At 43.8% G+C, this 17,085-nt stretch overlaps 1 protein-coding gene across 10 annotated transcripts in view; it reads left to right on the forward strand.

Moving 5' to 3' along the window:
• The window catches only part of ARHGEF9 (Cdc42 guanine nucleotide exchange factor 9), a 247,901-nt gene that overhangs the window by 118,867 nt on the left and 111,949 nt on the right, over positions 1-17,085 (forward strand). For 5 of the 10 annotated variants that reach the window (XM_087426403.1, XM_014794896.2, XM_014794899.2 and 2 more), the window contains exon 2: positions 12,169-12,348. The exons of 1 other annotated variant lie outside the window; for it this stretch is intronic. In XM_087426403.1, coding sequence (XP_087282529.1) covers positions 12,223-12,348 — 126 coding nt within the window. In that variant the 5' untranslated portion in view covers positions 12,169-12,222. 4 more of the 10 variants (XM_087426399.1, XM_087426398.1, XM_087426400.1 and 1 more) reach the window with 4 other exon arrangements.

Consider the following 17,085-nt stretch of genomic DNA (forward strand, 5'->3'; position numbering starts at 1 on the left):
CATCTCACCCCTGCCCTTCAGTCACTTGGCTTCCTCTGCAGAGGCCACCAGTGGGTCCTTCCAGAGAAATGTTCTATGGATGTATAAGCATATATTAATATATTCCTCTTTCTCTTTTTTATGGTAATATACTATACACACTGTTCTATACCTTGCTATACCTTGAAGGTTCTTTGACCACATGGGGCATGAGGGTGTGCTGTGGACAGCAGAGGTTAAGAGCACTGGTTCTAGAGTAAACTACCTGGGTTTTGGTTCTGGACTTGTGTGGCCTTCAGCAATCACTTCATCTCTCTTAACCTTGGTTTTCTCATTTTTAAAATGGGAATCAAATAAGTCAGTATATGTAAAAATTTAGATTTGTTTCTGAAACATAATAAGCACTCAGTAAATGTTAGCCATTTTTTATTATTAGGAGAAAAACGTTGGACTTTGAGTCAGAAGATCTGGGCTCTCTTCTGGTCTCTGCTCCTAGGATAGCTGAGTGACTTCCTTTGTCCAAGCCAGTTTCCTTATCTTTAAAATATAATGTCTCATCCTTACTCTGCTTATCTCCCAGAGTTACTGGGAGGATCCAGTGAGCTCATGAATGTGAAATGAAAGTCAAAGCAACTTAGAAACTATAATGTTCTGAGCACATGGAAGGGGTACTGCTTAATCTTTTCATGGAAGCTACTTTGGATGGCTTGAACCCAATGGCCTGACCTGGGTGGAGAAGGCAGTACCCTTTCTTCTGGCAGTGGAACCCAAAGGCCATCGCTGTACTAGAGTTCCATTCTGGGTGGAGGTAGCCCATGGCAAAAATTTGAAATACTCAAGTTTTGTCTTCTGACCTTTCTTATCCCACCCCATCCCTCTCCTGACTTCCTTGTTTCCATGTCTTCTCTGACTCCCTTCTGTCTCCTTTGCCTACCCTCTGTCTCTTATCAAAACCTGATTTTAGAAGCATCTGTCAAAGATGACCCCAGCTTTCCATTTGAGATAACCTAGTCCAGCTGGCTCAGAGAAGAGCCAGATCAGCTCAAATTCATATTGCAAGTCATTAACCAAGCCAGGCCTGGAGCCAATTCTTTCCATTCCATTAGTTTTTTTCACTAGTATTTGCATTTTAGTGTGAATTTGTATTTGAGAATCCTTAACAAAGACATTTGGTAGTGAGGGAGATTCTGGAAGTGTCTCTAATTAGCCCTCATACTGAGGTGTTCTTACCCCTTAATTTCCAAAGTCAGACTTGTGTGGGGTCCTGAAGGGAAGGAGAGGCAAGTGCTGGTTGTAGTGCTAAAGGGATGACGTCTGTAGGGTAGAGGGAGGAAAGAGCACCAGAAAATGCGTGAAACAGTGATCTCCAAAGTGAAGCTCAGGGATAATATTAGAAGTTCTTTATATATTAAATTGTTAATTTCATCATTATTTAATTGCTATTTTTGTGGAGATTTTTATAAAACATAATAGTAGTCTTTAGATACTGGGATAGGTGTTCATTTTTTTTAACCAATTGACAATTTTTAACCGAAAGCAATTGGCAGCTATCTGTCTAAAATTCTGTAGGTTTTGTTTCTAATCTTGGTTCTGCTGCTGACTAGCTTGACACATTAGGGAGCTTCTCCTCACCGGACTCTCAGTTTTCTAATCTAAAATGTTGGACTGAACTAGGTGTGCTAGCTCTTGGGAGTCTCCAATCCTGATCTTCTTTGAGTATAAGAATCCACTGTCTGTCAGGCTCTTGAACCTGAGACAGAGTCAAGACGAGTAGGTTCAAGCCCTAGCACTTTACTGGATGCTTTGTCCTTCAGTCAGCTGCCCTGGGTTCCTTCCCTTCTCTGCCCCCGCCTCCTCCACCTAGCCCAGACAGGCAGAACCCTCTCTTATGTAAGCCTGGCTGACCTACTTGAAGTTCTTTTGTTACAAGCACAACCGCTTTTCCTGCAGACACAGACTTGATGCTGTCCCTCCTGACTCTGAGGGTGGGTCTACTTGGACTTGTGTCCTCTCTGGCAGCCTAGATTTAGATGTTGCATCCCTCTGTCTGAAGTCTTTAATGACACAATCTGAAGGGAAGCCAGCTCAGCCACTGTGAGTCCTTTGGGGCCTGATCCAGTGGCTGCTCAGTGAACACCCCTGCCATCCACTTGTTCACCATTTACCGTGTCTTCTAGGAACCCAAGACTGTGCTGCTAGACCTTGTCAGGAGAGACTTGGTCCACCCCTGAACAGGAAATACTGCTGACAGGGACCAGAGGCACTGCTAAATGCCGTGGCCAACCATCTTTTCTCTCACAGTGAGCCAACAGGCAGAGGGAAATAAGTAAGCTACTGGAAACCATCTTCTACTTTCTGATGGGCCGTTTAAATGAGATTTCCTCTTTGGGCTGTAAGAACTCCCAAAAGACAATTACATTCTCTTTGGAAATGCATGCTAAGGCTCAGAGCCTTTGCAAGCCTGTGTCCTGGGTGGGCATGCTCAGTAGACTACAAGGTGGTTTAAGTTGATTGAAATATATTTATTTTTTTCTGTCTCTTCTCCAGATATAGGAGCAGGTCACAGAGCTCCTGACTGAATGCTGTTCCTGTTATCACCACCTTAGACCAGATGGCCACATTTAAAGATGATATCAGAACCATTAGTTCCGAACTATCTCCTCTTTTGCTCCTCCCCCCACCTACAGCCCTCCTTCCCCAAGATTTTTAACACGACATCTGTCAAATGGATAAAATGACTTTCCTTTCTCTCTGCCTTGCCCACCCACCCTCTGGCTGTGGTGTTGATGATTATAGAACTATGCATGTGGGAGGCACAGAGGACAGATTCTTCATGTAGTTCTAGCCCCTTCCTCCTACCCTTCTGTAAACCTAGAAGAGCCCCCACCCCCATCCCTCCCCAGGAAACTCCAAGGCTGGGCTTCAAGTCCTAGCCCAGGAAAAGTTAAGGCTCCCAAGGCTGTTCCCAGTAGAGCCACAAGACGAAATTCAAGAACTCAGGTTCAAGGGCCAGGATGGGTCTAGGTCATCTCAGAAATTTGGGGCTCTTTGAACCCTCTGCCTCTCCCCTAGCCTTGGCCTGTTATCTCTCGAGGTATGAAGGCAACAAGAGACCCAAATGGGTGGCTGGAACTTAGTACCTACAGCAAGTCCAAGAAGAAGGGCATGATGTCAAGGGCAGGAACATTTTGGAGATAGGGCCCAAGCTAGCTCAAGAGACAGGTTACCTCCAGCTTGGGATGGCATGCTTCTGACTCAACTCATGGAGAGAGCATTGCTGAGTCAATTTTTTTTTGTTTTTTTTTTTTTACTAATAATTTGTCTCTTAGAACATTGGAGACTGACTTGGATAGAGTGAACACAGCTCTAGGATATTGTTTCTAGATTGTAGTGTAGAGAGATGCTGCAAGGAATTTTCATTAGGGCTACTGGGGTCCTCAGTGCTGAAGGTCAGGGCAGAGGTGGGAGTGGAGGAGCAACAGAGCAGATGCAGATACCCTTTCAAGGCAGACTGGGAACATCCTCCTGGACAAGCAACTGTAATTCCTCAGCCTGCCAGGAACCTGACACAAGAACAAGAAGCCAGGAGACAGAGTTTCAGAGATTCTTGTTTCTTCTGAATAGTCCAGCACAGTAAGAGGAAATTCTTATATTTCAAACTCTAGCTCTATAAAGTTTAAGACACTTGGTCTTAGTATGATTTATGATTCAGAATCACTTGGGCTGCTTGTGAAAAATGCTGGGGTGATCCTGACCCGGGGTTTGTGGACCACACATTATGCCACACAAACTGGCGTAATGGGTCAGAAGCACCTGGGTGATGCCAAAAGGTCGCGGAACGACTTGATAGTAACTCCTGTTTCCAAAATGTTTTGGAGATGCAAGCTGATGTTTATCAGATTGGGAGCTGCTCTGATGTGGGAGACTTCTCCGGCCAAAAGGATCATGGTTGGTGGTCCAGAGACATGTCTTCTCTCTGATCTGTGCAATCCTTGGCCCATTTGGCTGCATTTTCTCTAAAGGACTTATTCCCTCAACAAGACTAAACTCAACATCATGAACTTCAGGGCGACAGCTGAGTCTCACTTCAGAAACTCCTGGGCCCATTAAGCTGAGCTAGTGGCTGAAGTTTCATACCAGAAGAGTCCATTGCTAAGGTCCAGGCCAAGCAAGCAACTCCCCTTCCTTCATATGTTTGGTCACCATTATAGCTGAGATTACCTTGTAACTTCCTTTGGAAGAGGTACAGAAAGAGGTGCCATACTTTACCATCAGTCTGTAATAAATGAGAAAATGTCCTTGATGGCTTCATACCTTAAGAGGCTTGTCTGGGTTTCCATGCTTTTAGGTCCTGGCAGGTGTGAGTTGGCTTGTGACTAAAGTACATATTGGCCCCCGGGATCAGGTGATCTGGTTTGCTCTTGCTGAGCCTACCCACATTTAGGCTCACCTTTCCAGATCAAGCCAGCCCAGCTGGGTTTCATGTCTGCCAGGTGTGGCTGAAGCCAACAGTACATCTTTTCATTTTATTAAAGTGAAAAATGGATGATACAATGGGACATTGAAGGAAGCCAATGCCTAATTACTCACAAATCACACACCCGAACTAGGAAAAAGATGAGAAGGGATGATATTTGCATATTTCCTTTCAGTACATTTAGAGCCATCATCACTTGAATGTATTAAGTATTCTGTTCAGAAATGAAATTATTTAGTTATGGGCAATAGCAACACCCAGATTAAAGCTGAAACCATCCAGGTGTGAACTATTAAGTCATAGAGAAAAGAAAAACCAATTGTTGTGATTTTTTTTTTATATTCATAGTGGGTTTTTTCTTACCTGGCATCTCTTCTCCTTTCCCTGATGACCATCAAGCACTTGTGCAGATCTTCAGCAAAAACCAGCTCACCCCAGAAGCCACCTGGCCATAAATCCTGCCAACAATGGATTGGCCTGTAGGCCACCTGGTACATATCATGTAAATAGTTTCCTTGGCCCCATAGAATGTTCTGAAGCCTGACAGAGATGCTACCTCTGTTGCTGTGAGCTGCCTCAGAGCTTGCCTGGTTTTAGGGCTTAGGTCATAGAAACTTTAGATGGAGGCTAAAAACAATGCTGTTTATTATGGATTAAGCAGATGTTTTAGATCTACCGTTCACAAGTGTACACTCTGGTTGTTTGGAGAATAACACTCTGGTTGACAACTTGAATAACTCCAAGTTGTCTTATTTTCTATTTATCCTAGGTAGAAATTAGTGAAAGAGACAAAAAGTAGAGAGGATACAGGCTAGAGTCACCAGGGAAGGGATTAAGGAGCAAGCAGGCCAACATCACACAGCTGGGATGAGGCAGCCTAGTTCCAGTGTCCCTACACTTGACCATGGCTTAGAGTATGGCTGAATCAGAGGCACAGAGGTAGGAGTGCATCTGCTTGCAAGAAACGCAGTTTGGCCAGAGTGGAAGGTCCCTGCCAGGTTCGAGGCAAGGGTTGGATCCATAGGTGGGGCTAGATTAAGGAGAGCTTTGAGAGATTGACAATAGGGAGTTATTGAAGCTTCTTGAGCTTGGATAGTGACACCAGCAAGAAAGTTTTGAGAAATGCATCATTAAGGAGTAGCTTGAGGGAGAGAGAGGCAAAAATGGGAAAAATTAGGAAGGAGGGGAATGAGGGCATATGATGAGTTTTACATATGTTTTATTGGAGGTGGTAGCAGGCCATCCAGTGAAATGTGGACCAGGCAGCTGGAAATATGGGATTGGAGGTGAGTAAGAGCTGATGCCATGAGAAAGATGATTTCTCTGAGGAGCTCCATAGAGAGAACAAAGAGCAAAGGTCCCCATTGACTTTTGAATGGGGCAATCAAGGTCTAAAGTGGAAAACTTAGTCCTTAGTTTTCCCAGCCAGTGTAACTGGCCTGTGCTTTAATGTGTCACCAGCAATGCCTGAGTGAATTATATTCAGGAAGGGACTAGTCAGCTCCAAGTTCTCATTTTTCTGAGCAGAGAGCAGTAAAACCATCCTGTTGAGCACAAAGGAGAATGAGAATAAATAAGCTGCAATAATGAAATTCCTGTCCTTTGCAAAGCTGAGATGTTAGCCTCAATAGAAAGCCAGAGCTGGAAGTGACTTAAAAGGTTGTCTGTCTGGTTCAAGTCTGTAACTTGGTTGATAAAGAAACTGAGACAAGTAAAGGGACCTGTCCAAGATCATTCAGTGAGTTACTGGCAAAGCTTCTTCCAATAGGCAGTCTTTGTTACACACTGTGGTACCTCCTAGCTGTTGTTGGAACAGCCTGAGTCACAACATTCCAGAACTGTTGAGGATTGTTGTCCTTGAACACTTTTGGCAAGATAGCCACTCTGTTTACAAGGCTGTATTAAAAAGACATCTGGTTTATTCAGGAAAGAGCATAAAATCCCAGCCTATTTTAGATGTGCTTAAAGGGAACAAAGGAAGGGATTTTGCTCTTGTCCATGCCTACCTGTTGTGGAAGAGGACCTTCTGAGAGGACAGGGACAGGCACTAACTGAGAAAACCTTATAGAGAGGCAAAAAACCCCTTATGTCCCTCCTTGTCCTCCTGTGAAGCTTTTCAGCAGGCAGGCCCAGCTCAGCTACCTTTATGGCAATTGGAAAATTTGCTATTTTTTTAACCTTTCCCCTTCTGCTTCTTGCCATCAAAACTCTAATATTTCTGGCAGCCACCGAAGCTAATTAAATAACTATTTTGGGGGTGGTACTGTTCAGCTAGAGGGCAAGAACAAGAAGAAGACATGTGGTATGACTCTGGAAAACTGGGTGAAGGTTTTGATCCCAGGGTTTTTTTCTGTGTTGGTAAGGGCTGGAATTGGGAATGCTCCTTACATGACCCAAAATATCCTTTCTCAGACATACCAACCATGGAGGAAATCCTTATAGATAGGCAGCGAGCCCAACCTAGGGGGTGGCATGGGTATTCCTGGGGAGAATAAGGCTTCAGGAGAGGCAAGGGTAAAGCCTAGACTAGGAAGCTCCTCTTCTAGGGCAGTGGTTCACCCAGTGTGATCCCTGAACCAGCAATGTAGGCATCATCTGAGAAGTTGTTTGAAATGTAAGTTCTCAAGCCCCACTTCAGACCTACTGAATCAGAGACTCCTGGGGCCTAGCAATCTGTGTTTTAACAAGCCCTCCAGGGCATTGAGAGCTACTGCTCTAGGTTATTCACAGGGTTAGTTGGTCTCCCTGGAGAGAGAAACCAGCTGGGAGCCCTCTCTGCCTTCTTGACAGGCAGTATGGGGGATTGGCAAAAGCAAAGCTATAGAGTAAGGCCGACTAGAGACTCAAATCTGCACTACCACTGGGTGACTGTGGGCTACTTGGTTAACCTCACAGGTTATTGTCAGTAAAAATGGAGATGTTAATGCTTACCTTGGAGACTTATAGAGGTTGAGATCACAAAAGAAAACCCCTTTCCCAATGCCTGGCATATGTTTTCAACAAATATGAGTTTCTCTTCCTCCCTCCTTCCCTTTCTTCCTCCCTGTTTTACTTTCTTCCTCCCTTCTTCCCTGTCTTCTTTCCTTCCCCCTCAAAGGGCCCACTGGCCACTCCAAGTTAGCGCTATGTAGTAGACACGTGCTTCATTGTTGATCAGAGACCAGCCTTAGAGGTCAAATTCCCAAACCTTCCAGGGTATGGTGATTGTATTTCCAGGTTAAAAGTCAGGTCACATGGGTCTGATAACAGATGACTCTATTTATAGGATCAGTGAAATAGAATATTTGAAATTAAGATTGTCTTGGGAAAGCTAGATAAAAAGGAATAGGATTTCATTCCTTCTTTAAGAATGATATTATGACTCTTCCTCCTCCCCATCCTCTTATTCATGTCCACAAGTATCTTTGATGTGGGGGTGCATAACACTGTGTGTCCCACTCACTGGCAAGTCTGAGCAAGAGCCAACCTATACTGTATTTAGTGCTGCACCTGAAATGTCCTTGGGATTGGGAATTATTTTGTTGGAAGTCACATTAGCGCTGTCCCAAGGCCAAGAGCTATTTGGATACCTTGCTGGAGTAACCCAGTACCACGTCTTGGTTTTATGTGTGGCTTTCAGGATGAAAGTTGGGACAGTTGGGAAATTAGGGCTTTTTGTGGGAGGAGGGGTATAAACCAATATAAGAAATAAAGATTTTAACCCCTGTTATAGCCATTCCCAAATGACCTTTTCTTGGCTTTCTTCCTCTTATAGCTCTGTACCATTTGATAATTTGATCAGCTCCTGAGCCTTGAAACTCTTGTCCTTGGCTTTTGTTATATTGCACTCCCTGATATCCAGCATGTAAGCTGACAGTTCCATTTTAGTTTTTTCTATGGCTCCTCTTCTATTCCTCACGTCCCACTGTCACTGCTACTTTCTAAAGTAGCAAAGCCCAGAATTGAAGCTAGGTTTGCCTGCCCTTAACCACTGTTGCATACTGCTTGAAGGGCATTCACTGTTGGTATCCGAAGGGCCTTTGATCTTCAGGTAAGGACTATAGCTGAATCACAGTGAGCAGATCTCTGCACACAGTGGGAGCTGGCTGAATGAGTGTTGGATGAAAAATTGATGAGCAGAGAAAAGTGCATATTTGTGAAAAAATTGTAGCAATTTAAAAGTCAATTCTGTACATAAAAGGGAAATTTGAAACCAATTTCCAGCCCAAATTTGGTTTACTTTTAAAACAACTCTGAAAATAGGAGAGGGACATCCCCTTATTCCTGCTTGTATTTGTGACTGGAGAGCCCAGGAGCTCCTTACAGCTACCAGCCCCTTCTCGAATAGCTGTCCTCTCATATCTGTACACACATCTGTTGACTCTTGGTTGAATGTGTTATAGCTCATGAAACAGGTGGGAGTGTAGAGTTATCCCCATTTAACAGGTGAAGAAACTGAGACCCAGAGGCAGCATAGTTTATAAGAGCAGAGACTCTAGAGCCAGACTGTGCCTGCATTTGAATTATGGCTTCAATACTTATTGGTTGTGTGAATTTGGGCAAATTATTTAACCTCTCTGAGCCTCAGTTTCCTCATCTGTAATATAGGAATAATAGTGTCTCCTCAACGGGCTGTTGTGATGCTTAAATGAGTTAAAGTGTGTACGTGCTTAGAATAGTGCCTGCCATATAGTAGGTACTTTATATTAGCTAATACCATCATCATTGTCGTTACACCTTTAGCAAGTAGTATAGCAAGGTCTTGAATCCAGGTGTTCTTTTTCTACCTTCTATATCTATGGTGTTGTGTTGGGGAAAAAAAATGGTCCAGGAGGTTGGCCATCTGGTGACCATAGGCAAGTCACTCCTGCTGTGTTATACCTGATCTATAAAATGAGGGCTTAACAGTGATAATCTTTGAAGTGCTGTCCAGTTCTGACTGTCATTGATTCCAAGTAGGCCCTGACAACAGGCTTGCCAGTTGGTTTGTGGCCCCTGGGTCCTGGATTAGCTTGTCCAGGGTATAGCTGGACTCTGTAACCTGAGGGTCCAAGCACATTAGCTGGACTAAATGGGGACAAGAGTGAGCGAACTGCTGCTGGGAGAGGCCAAGCATAGAGCCCCTAAAAAGAAGACTGTGCTATAGAAAGAGCACAGGCAGTGGAATGAGCCAGACCTGGGTCTAGGGGACTTCAGACAGCATCACAGATAGCATCATGAGCAGAGGGTTGGTAATTGATGCCAAGATACTATTTTGACCCTTGTTAAAAAGCCAAGCTTTGGGGCCGGCCCTGTGGCTTAGCGGTTAAGTGCGCGCGCTCTGCTACTGGCGGCCCGGGTTCGGATCCCAGGCGTGCACCAACACACCGCTTCTCCGGCCATGCTGAGGCGGCGTCCCACATACGGCAACTAGAAGGATGTGCAACTATGACATGCAACTATCTACTGGGGCTTTGGGGAGAAAAAGGGAAAAAATAATGGAGGAGGATTGGGAATAGATGTTAGCTCAGAGCCGGTCTTCCTCAGCAAAAAGAGGAGGATTGGCATGGATGTTAGCTCAGGGCTGATCTTACACACATACACACACACACACACACACACACACACACACACACACACAAAGCCAAGCTTTAAACCTGTCCTTATGGTTCTCTGAGTTGGGGCTGTATGTGCTCATTGAGCTCTCACAATACCCAGTTGGGACCCATCTTTAGCAGAAGAAGGGAGACTTCTCTAAAAAGTTTTATTTTATTGAGGCCAGTGACCAGCAATTCTTCTTCTCCACTGAGGCCAGAACAAGAAGAAATTGACTTTTAGTGCAATTGGAAGAAAGCAAGTTCAACATAAAAATGAATCTCATAGGAAGGGGCACCAGTGACTAAAGATGGCTGTCCAAATCTCCTTCTTTGGGGTTCTTTACAAATAAGAGCCATATGGTTTATGATATTATGGATGAATTCTGTGAGTTCAGCATAGCTAATGAGTAGACATTGGTAGTATCGTATCATGGGTATTACAATATATATGATCAGAAGACCAGGCTCCATAATTTATTATTTGTGTGATTGGCCAAAGGACCAGGTCACCTCTCTGAGCCTCAGTTTCCTCATCTTTAAAATATGGTTAATAGTAAGACCCAGCTCATTCAGTAAGGATCAAGTGATGAAGTAGATGTGAAAACATTTTGTAAATAGTAAAGTATGAGGTACTTGAAAGGTGACGTTATAAAAGGTCCTACTGGAAACCTCTTTTACATCCATGCTGAGGAGCTCCACCTATGGCTTAACCTTCTGTGGAAGCCACAATGGCTAGAACTCTGAGGAATGAAGGATGCCTCAGGCAGTGGCTGACCAACAGAATGCCTTAACTAAGTCAACAGATCAGTGTGTGTATTTTAATATGTGTGTGATGTCTTATGCGTTAATTTCATGACCATAAGGTTATTCTCCAGTTGGTATGTTGGAAGACAGACCTGTGTGAGAGGATGCATGTTCCATATTCTGTCTCTGTTGTCTTTGAACTGTTTTGTCTTTTGTCTTGTTGAGCCATGATTGCCTTGGGGAATCAGTCCTTCCTCAAAGCAAGCTGATTGAAAAGCTGACTTCTAGAGGACATGTTCAGCAATTCAATGCTGGGGAGAGAGTGCTTGAGTCCTTTGCCTGACAGGCCATATGTTCTCTATTCTGGAATCTGTTTCTCCAAATGCCAGGAAGATTGATGGCTCATACAGATTGAAACCAGTTGGAGAAAAAAGAGAACAAATAACACACTGATCAGGATGGTAGCCAGAGAGAGGCAGACTATTCCCCCACCACCATCCTCATCACTGTGCTTAGATGAGTGTTGTGAACATATGTGTATGTGTTCATGTGGCAGTGGGATAGATGTCTGCCTGCTGCTGTGTGGAGCCCAGTCCTGCTCTCCATGATGTCTAATGACCAGGGTTAGGGTCTCTGCACAGCCCATGCCTTGCTGGCTTATCCTGAGCTCACCCCTTAGCTTCCTTGTGGATCAGTTTTACCATCTGTCAAATGCAGAAGTCAACTTAGACTCCCTGTGTATCTCACAGGGTGGTTGTACAAATCACTGAGTGAATCTGTGCCAAGGTTGAGTTTCTTGGGAGCAAGGCATCACAGAAAGCCATATTCTTTCATACTCATGACCTCTCTGGATTGGCATCATGTGTGGGTGAGAACAGGAGGCTGCAGGACTGGGGTCCATTGTGTGTGAGGAATGCCATGGTCTGTGACCCCTGAAGGTGTGGTTAAGTAATGTACCACCAACTCTCAATTGGTCAGTTCCAAGGAGGAGGAGGTAAGGAAGAGGAGCACAGAGAATTTAAAGCAAATATGCTCGAGTCTGATTTTAGCCATTGATTTCAGCCTCTCCACCCATTCCAGATGGAGGGCTGCCTTGAAGCACCAAAGAGAGATGGACTGGAGCTTTCTTTCTTCTCTGGGGAAGGAGCGCATGAGTAGGGATAAAAGCATGAGGCCTGTGTAGTCCATATTCACATTCTGGGTCATTCCACCCACTGCCTAATGGAGAATTGAGAGTATTGTTTGTCTTGTGGTCTGGTGGAGTTTGTGCTCCCAGTACCATCTCCCTCATCCCCACCCTTCGCCACTAGTATGTGAGTTTTTCCATAAGTAGTAGAGCTCTGTGGGTGGGGGAAGGGGCAAGTAAGATAGCCAACTATGTGGACTGAACATATTCTCATTTTGTCTCCTAAGCTGATCACTGGAGATTCCATCGTTAGTGCTGAGGCAGTATGGGATCACGTCACCATGGCCAACCGGGAGTTGGCATTTAAGGCTGGCGACGTCATCAAAGTCTTGGATGCTTCCAACAAGGATTGGTGGTGGGGCCAGATCGACGATGAGGAGGGATGGTTTCCTGCCAGCTTTGTGAGGGTGAGTGTCGGCCTTCACTCTCCTCTTCTCTCTCCTTGGCTGCCTACCCCTGGCTTCCCCCTCACCAGCCACTGTTCTCCTACTCATTCCTTTCCTGGAGGCTCCTCTCACATTTTTTCCCATTTTTTTTTCCGTCTCCTACCAAGGACCTGGGCTTCTTTTAATCTTTGCCCTTCTAATTTTGAGACTTTTTCTTTTTCTCTTGTTTATTTAAAAAATCCCTACCTCCTCCCCCCTGCCTCCTACCTGCTATGATTTTGTACAATTCACATCCCTTTTGAGTTTGATGGTTTTTAAAGACCCTTTTAACTCTATATTGCTGTGAACTTTTACCTTTCTTATCTATCTTCTTTTCTGCTTTCTTTCTTTTCCTCATCTCCTCTTTTTTATCCTTTCTTTTTATAGATCCCTCCCTTCCCCACTCCTTTTTGCTTCCTTTGCCTCCTTTCTCATTTAGGGAGGTTTGAACAACCCTGTATGTTGTGTCAGGATTGTCTTCAGCTGTTAATGTAAGAATGTAGGCTCCCTACCCTCTCAGGGGCTAGAGTTGACAGATTGAATATCTCACTTTTTGTGAGCGAGTCAGGTGGCTGGGATCTAAGATGTGCTGAGGGTGGGAACCAGGCAGCCTGATAGGGCTTGCAAGGTCTTGTCCCCTTTGACACTGTACTATGAAGAACCTGGCCCTTAACAGAAGGGGCTCTTGGGAGGGGGCTCCTTAGCAGTTTCTGCTTCTGCTGAGTCACCAATTAGCAGGATGCTATGGAGGAAGAGCATCGGCCTGGCATCCCAGCTCTTGGCCTTCCTTAGAGTTATAAGCTGGAATCAGCTCTTTGGCAATTGTGAGCTCTGATTTTCCCCATTTGCAAAATGGTATTGGTTCTTTCATGCCTGGGGATGTTACAGTGAATGAGATAATACGCATGAAAACAGCTTTGTGGCAATACAAGTACCAAAGCCACATCAAGGTGTCTTATGATCATCCTTACTACAGCCTATCATCTTTTGTTAGTTTCTTCTGTAAGATAGGGCTGAAGTCCTGACCTCAAACAAAAGATCAGAGTGGCTTGGGCCCTTAGAGGATGAAGGGCATCAGGAATAGAATGATGGCAATGTGACATGAGGGAAGGAGCAGGGCATTTGGAATCAGACAACCTGAGATGCAGTCTCAGCTTTACTACCTCCTAGCTTTATGGCTTTTTGCAAGACTTTTCACTTCCCTGAACCTCGATTTCCTCATATGAAAAATAAGGATAGCAGAATTTTTATGAGGATCAAATGAGATCGCATATGCAAGTAAAGTATCTAGCACAGTGCTTGGCACATGGTGGGTATTTGGCAAATGGTAACTTGCTTTATCATCAACATTATGCTCATTATCATCACCACCACCACCTTATTAGCTCCAAGAAGGTGTGTGTGTGTGTCAAGGCTGGCCATAGTGGTTGAAAGAGGCCTCCTTCCTTTGAGGACTACAAACCCAGGAATCACTATTATCTGGTTATGATGATTTAGGTGAGGGCACTGCTCAGAAGCAGGGAGGTGGGCAAAATGACCTCTCATCCCTTTCTATCCTGAGAATCTCCTAATTGAGATATCCAGTCCTTTTTCCTCTACATATGTAGCTTCTTCCATCGGAGTCTCCAAATGCCACCTGTGTCTAGCTCAGCTTTGCAGGTTGATGGATCAGTCCCAGGGGTAGTCAGAAAGAGCACATCAATAAGCGTGGGCCTTTGGGACTAGCATGAGGCCCTGTACACAGACAGCTTGCATGTCTTGTGCTGACAGCCCACCTCTTTAAAAGAAAGATTAAACTGCACCCAGCAACAACGTCACCCAAATCCAAATATATTTCACTTTCAGTGAAATGTCATTTTTATAATAAACAGTAAATCAAGGGATGGGGCAAAATGATTGAGCAAGGCAGAATGGCATGGGGAGGCAGATGGGAGAGCCAGGCTTTAGAATATCAGTGAACTGGCGTTGATGCTCCTACAGCCAAGGCCAGTAAGAGTGTTCCTCCAAGCATACAGCCCCAGCAACCACTTGAGTGGGCTGGAGCTGACCTTTGGGAAGACCACGGGCTGGCCCAGGCATGCATAATATAGAGTCTAGTCTGGTGGTTCTCATTCCTAGCTGTACTGGACTTCACTGGCTGCACAATGAAATAAATGACTTGGGTAGCTTAAGAAAAAAACCCAAACATAAAAACCCAGGCTTCAGGTTAGTTAAATCAGAGTCTTTGATGTTGAGAACCATTGGTCTACACCAGCACAGTCCAATAGAAATATAGTGTAAGTCACAAATGCAAGTCACAATTGTAATTTAAAATTTCCAGTAGCCACACTAAAAAAAGTAAAAAAGATACAGGTAAAATTATTTTTAATATATTTTACTTAACCTATCTAAAATATTATCATATAATATATATCATCACTATAAAAATTATTAATGATATATTTTACTGAGTCTTTGAAATCTGGTGTTTGTACTTATAGCACATCTCAATTCACACTAGTCACATTTCAAGTGTTCATTAGCTACATGTGGCTTGTTGCTACTGTATCAGGTAACACAAGTCTGGACTAGGGACCATGATAATAGACCAGGAGCATTATTGACAGAGCCTAAACCATAACTTAGAACTCCAATATTCTGTCTATTCTACCAATGTTTATTCTTTGAGAAACTGAGATAGCATTCCATCTTGCCTCAGATTGTATTCAGAATAAGCATTTGATCATTGTGAACCTTTTTGCTTATTTGTTTTAATAACAATCAAATGGTCTTCAGATCTCTAAAGGGGAGTACCATGGAACCTTGGGGGCCAGCTATTGTGGTGTCACCAGTAAAGGGAAATGGGGTTAGGCTGTTGCATGAATGATGTGAATATTGGCTCCAAGGTAGACCTTTCAATTCTCATGAATGAGTATTTATGTGTAGGTTTACATTTCTGGTAAGACTGAATGATGGAGGTTATGGAGGTTCTTTTCTAGTAGGTATTTAAAAATAAAATTGCTATCTCCATTCTTCTATGTTGATTTTGGTTGAGGGTAGAAGGGTATTGTGGAAACAGTACTAACTCTATCAGGAAATGAGAGACGAATTCTAGTCATGGCTCTCCCAACCATTTGGTATATGATCACAGGCTTTTATTTTCTCCTTCATCTCTGAAGCACTCTATAGAATCTATTCAAGATCTGACATGTCTAGGTAGGACATAAAGATGAGTCACACTAAATTATTGAATCTTCATTAGTGCTGACGTAGTTGGTAGGTAGATGGGTGATTTCCTGGGATGCTATACCTCCACGTTGTAGGATAGTTGCTTGGTTTATTCAGACTCACCCTGAGCTGAGACTCAGTAGCAAATATCGTATGATTTCACTCATAAGTAGCAGATAAAATCAATAGCAAACAATAACATAGAGACAGAGATTGGATTGGTGGTTACCAGAGGGGAAAGTGGGAGGGAGGAAGGTGAAAGAGATGATTAGGCACATGTGTGTGGTGATGGACTGTAATTAGTATTTGGGTGGTGAACATGATGTAATCTATACAGAAATCAGAACATGATGTACACCTGAAATTTATATAATGTTATAAACCAGTTTTACTGCAATAAAAAAATATATATATAAATCATCCCTAGATTATTTGCCATATAACTTGAAAGTATAGTAGCAAAGAAGACTTTCTCCCTCAGTCTATATCAGCCAGACACCTTTGTGGATCATTGGACCAAGTTGATCACTGACATAGCGGGGTATCTTCATTCTCTACCTGGAAGTCTCATAGCTGTGTGACCATCCCAGCCCTAGGATGGATAATCAAGGGTTCTTAGTGTGATTCTGTCCAAGCTAACCCTACCTCTTGTTAATCAAATTAAAACCCAACATGGGGTCTGAGAAACTCTGATTCTTGCCTCAGTTCTGCTATTAGATGTGCAACTTGAGCAGCTTCCTGTGCATTTTTGAAGCTCAGTTTTCCTCCTTGTAAAATGGGGATAATTGTCTTGTGAAAATATTTTGTAACCTGTGGTGTGTTGAATACCTGTAAATAGGAAGTGTGATACCATTTTGGCTGCTGTACGAGAAATTGCTGGGTACATGTGTCTTCTACCCAGTCAAATATCTGCCTCCCCTGTTGTTCAGAATGTCATTCTGTATGTGTGTACGTGTATGTGTATGTGTCCTCAGATTCTCTCCCTCTATACTGGGGACATGGCTTCACCAGAGCAATACAGGAGTTGATGTACCTTCCCAGCAGTTGGTCAGGTTAAGTGAAGTACAACTTGCTGAACATCAGTCTCTATATATAGCTGTTGACATCTTTAGCTGCTTTCCTGGGCTGGTTTTCCCTCTGGGAGCTGAGAGCAGACTGCTGGGATATGATTGTGTCTCTTAGCAAATCCTACTCCTGTTGTGGGACCTCCTTTTGCATGCTGGGCCCTAACTCCATATCATTCAAGTTCTTTTCCTTTGTAAAAAGGGGTCTTTGTTCTGACTTTGGGCTGTGGCGTGGGGAGGGCTTGCTGCCCACTTCAGGTCAGGCTGTGTACTGGACACATAACAACATGTTACTGTTGGTGGTAGGTGAGACCCGCATAAGAAGGCATGAATTTGGTCAGAAAGTAAAGAGCCTGCTCAGATGCCATATGTATACTTTCCTTGTTTCCTCCAATTCTAGATTTCTCTGGTTTCTGACCTGCCTGGAGGCAGGGGGATGAAAGGATGA

This window comes from Ceratotherium simum, chromosome X (assembly GCF_057802395.1).
Source record: "Ceratotherium simum simum isolate JZ-2026a chromosome X, ASM5780239v1, whole genome shotgun sequence".
Taxonomy (NCBI): Eukaryota; Metazoa; Chordata; class Mammalia; order Perissodactyla; family Rhinocerotidae; genus Ceratotherium; species Ceratotherium simum.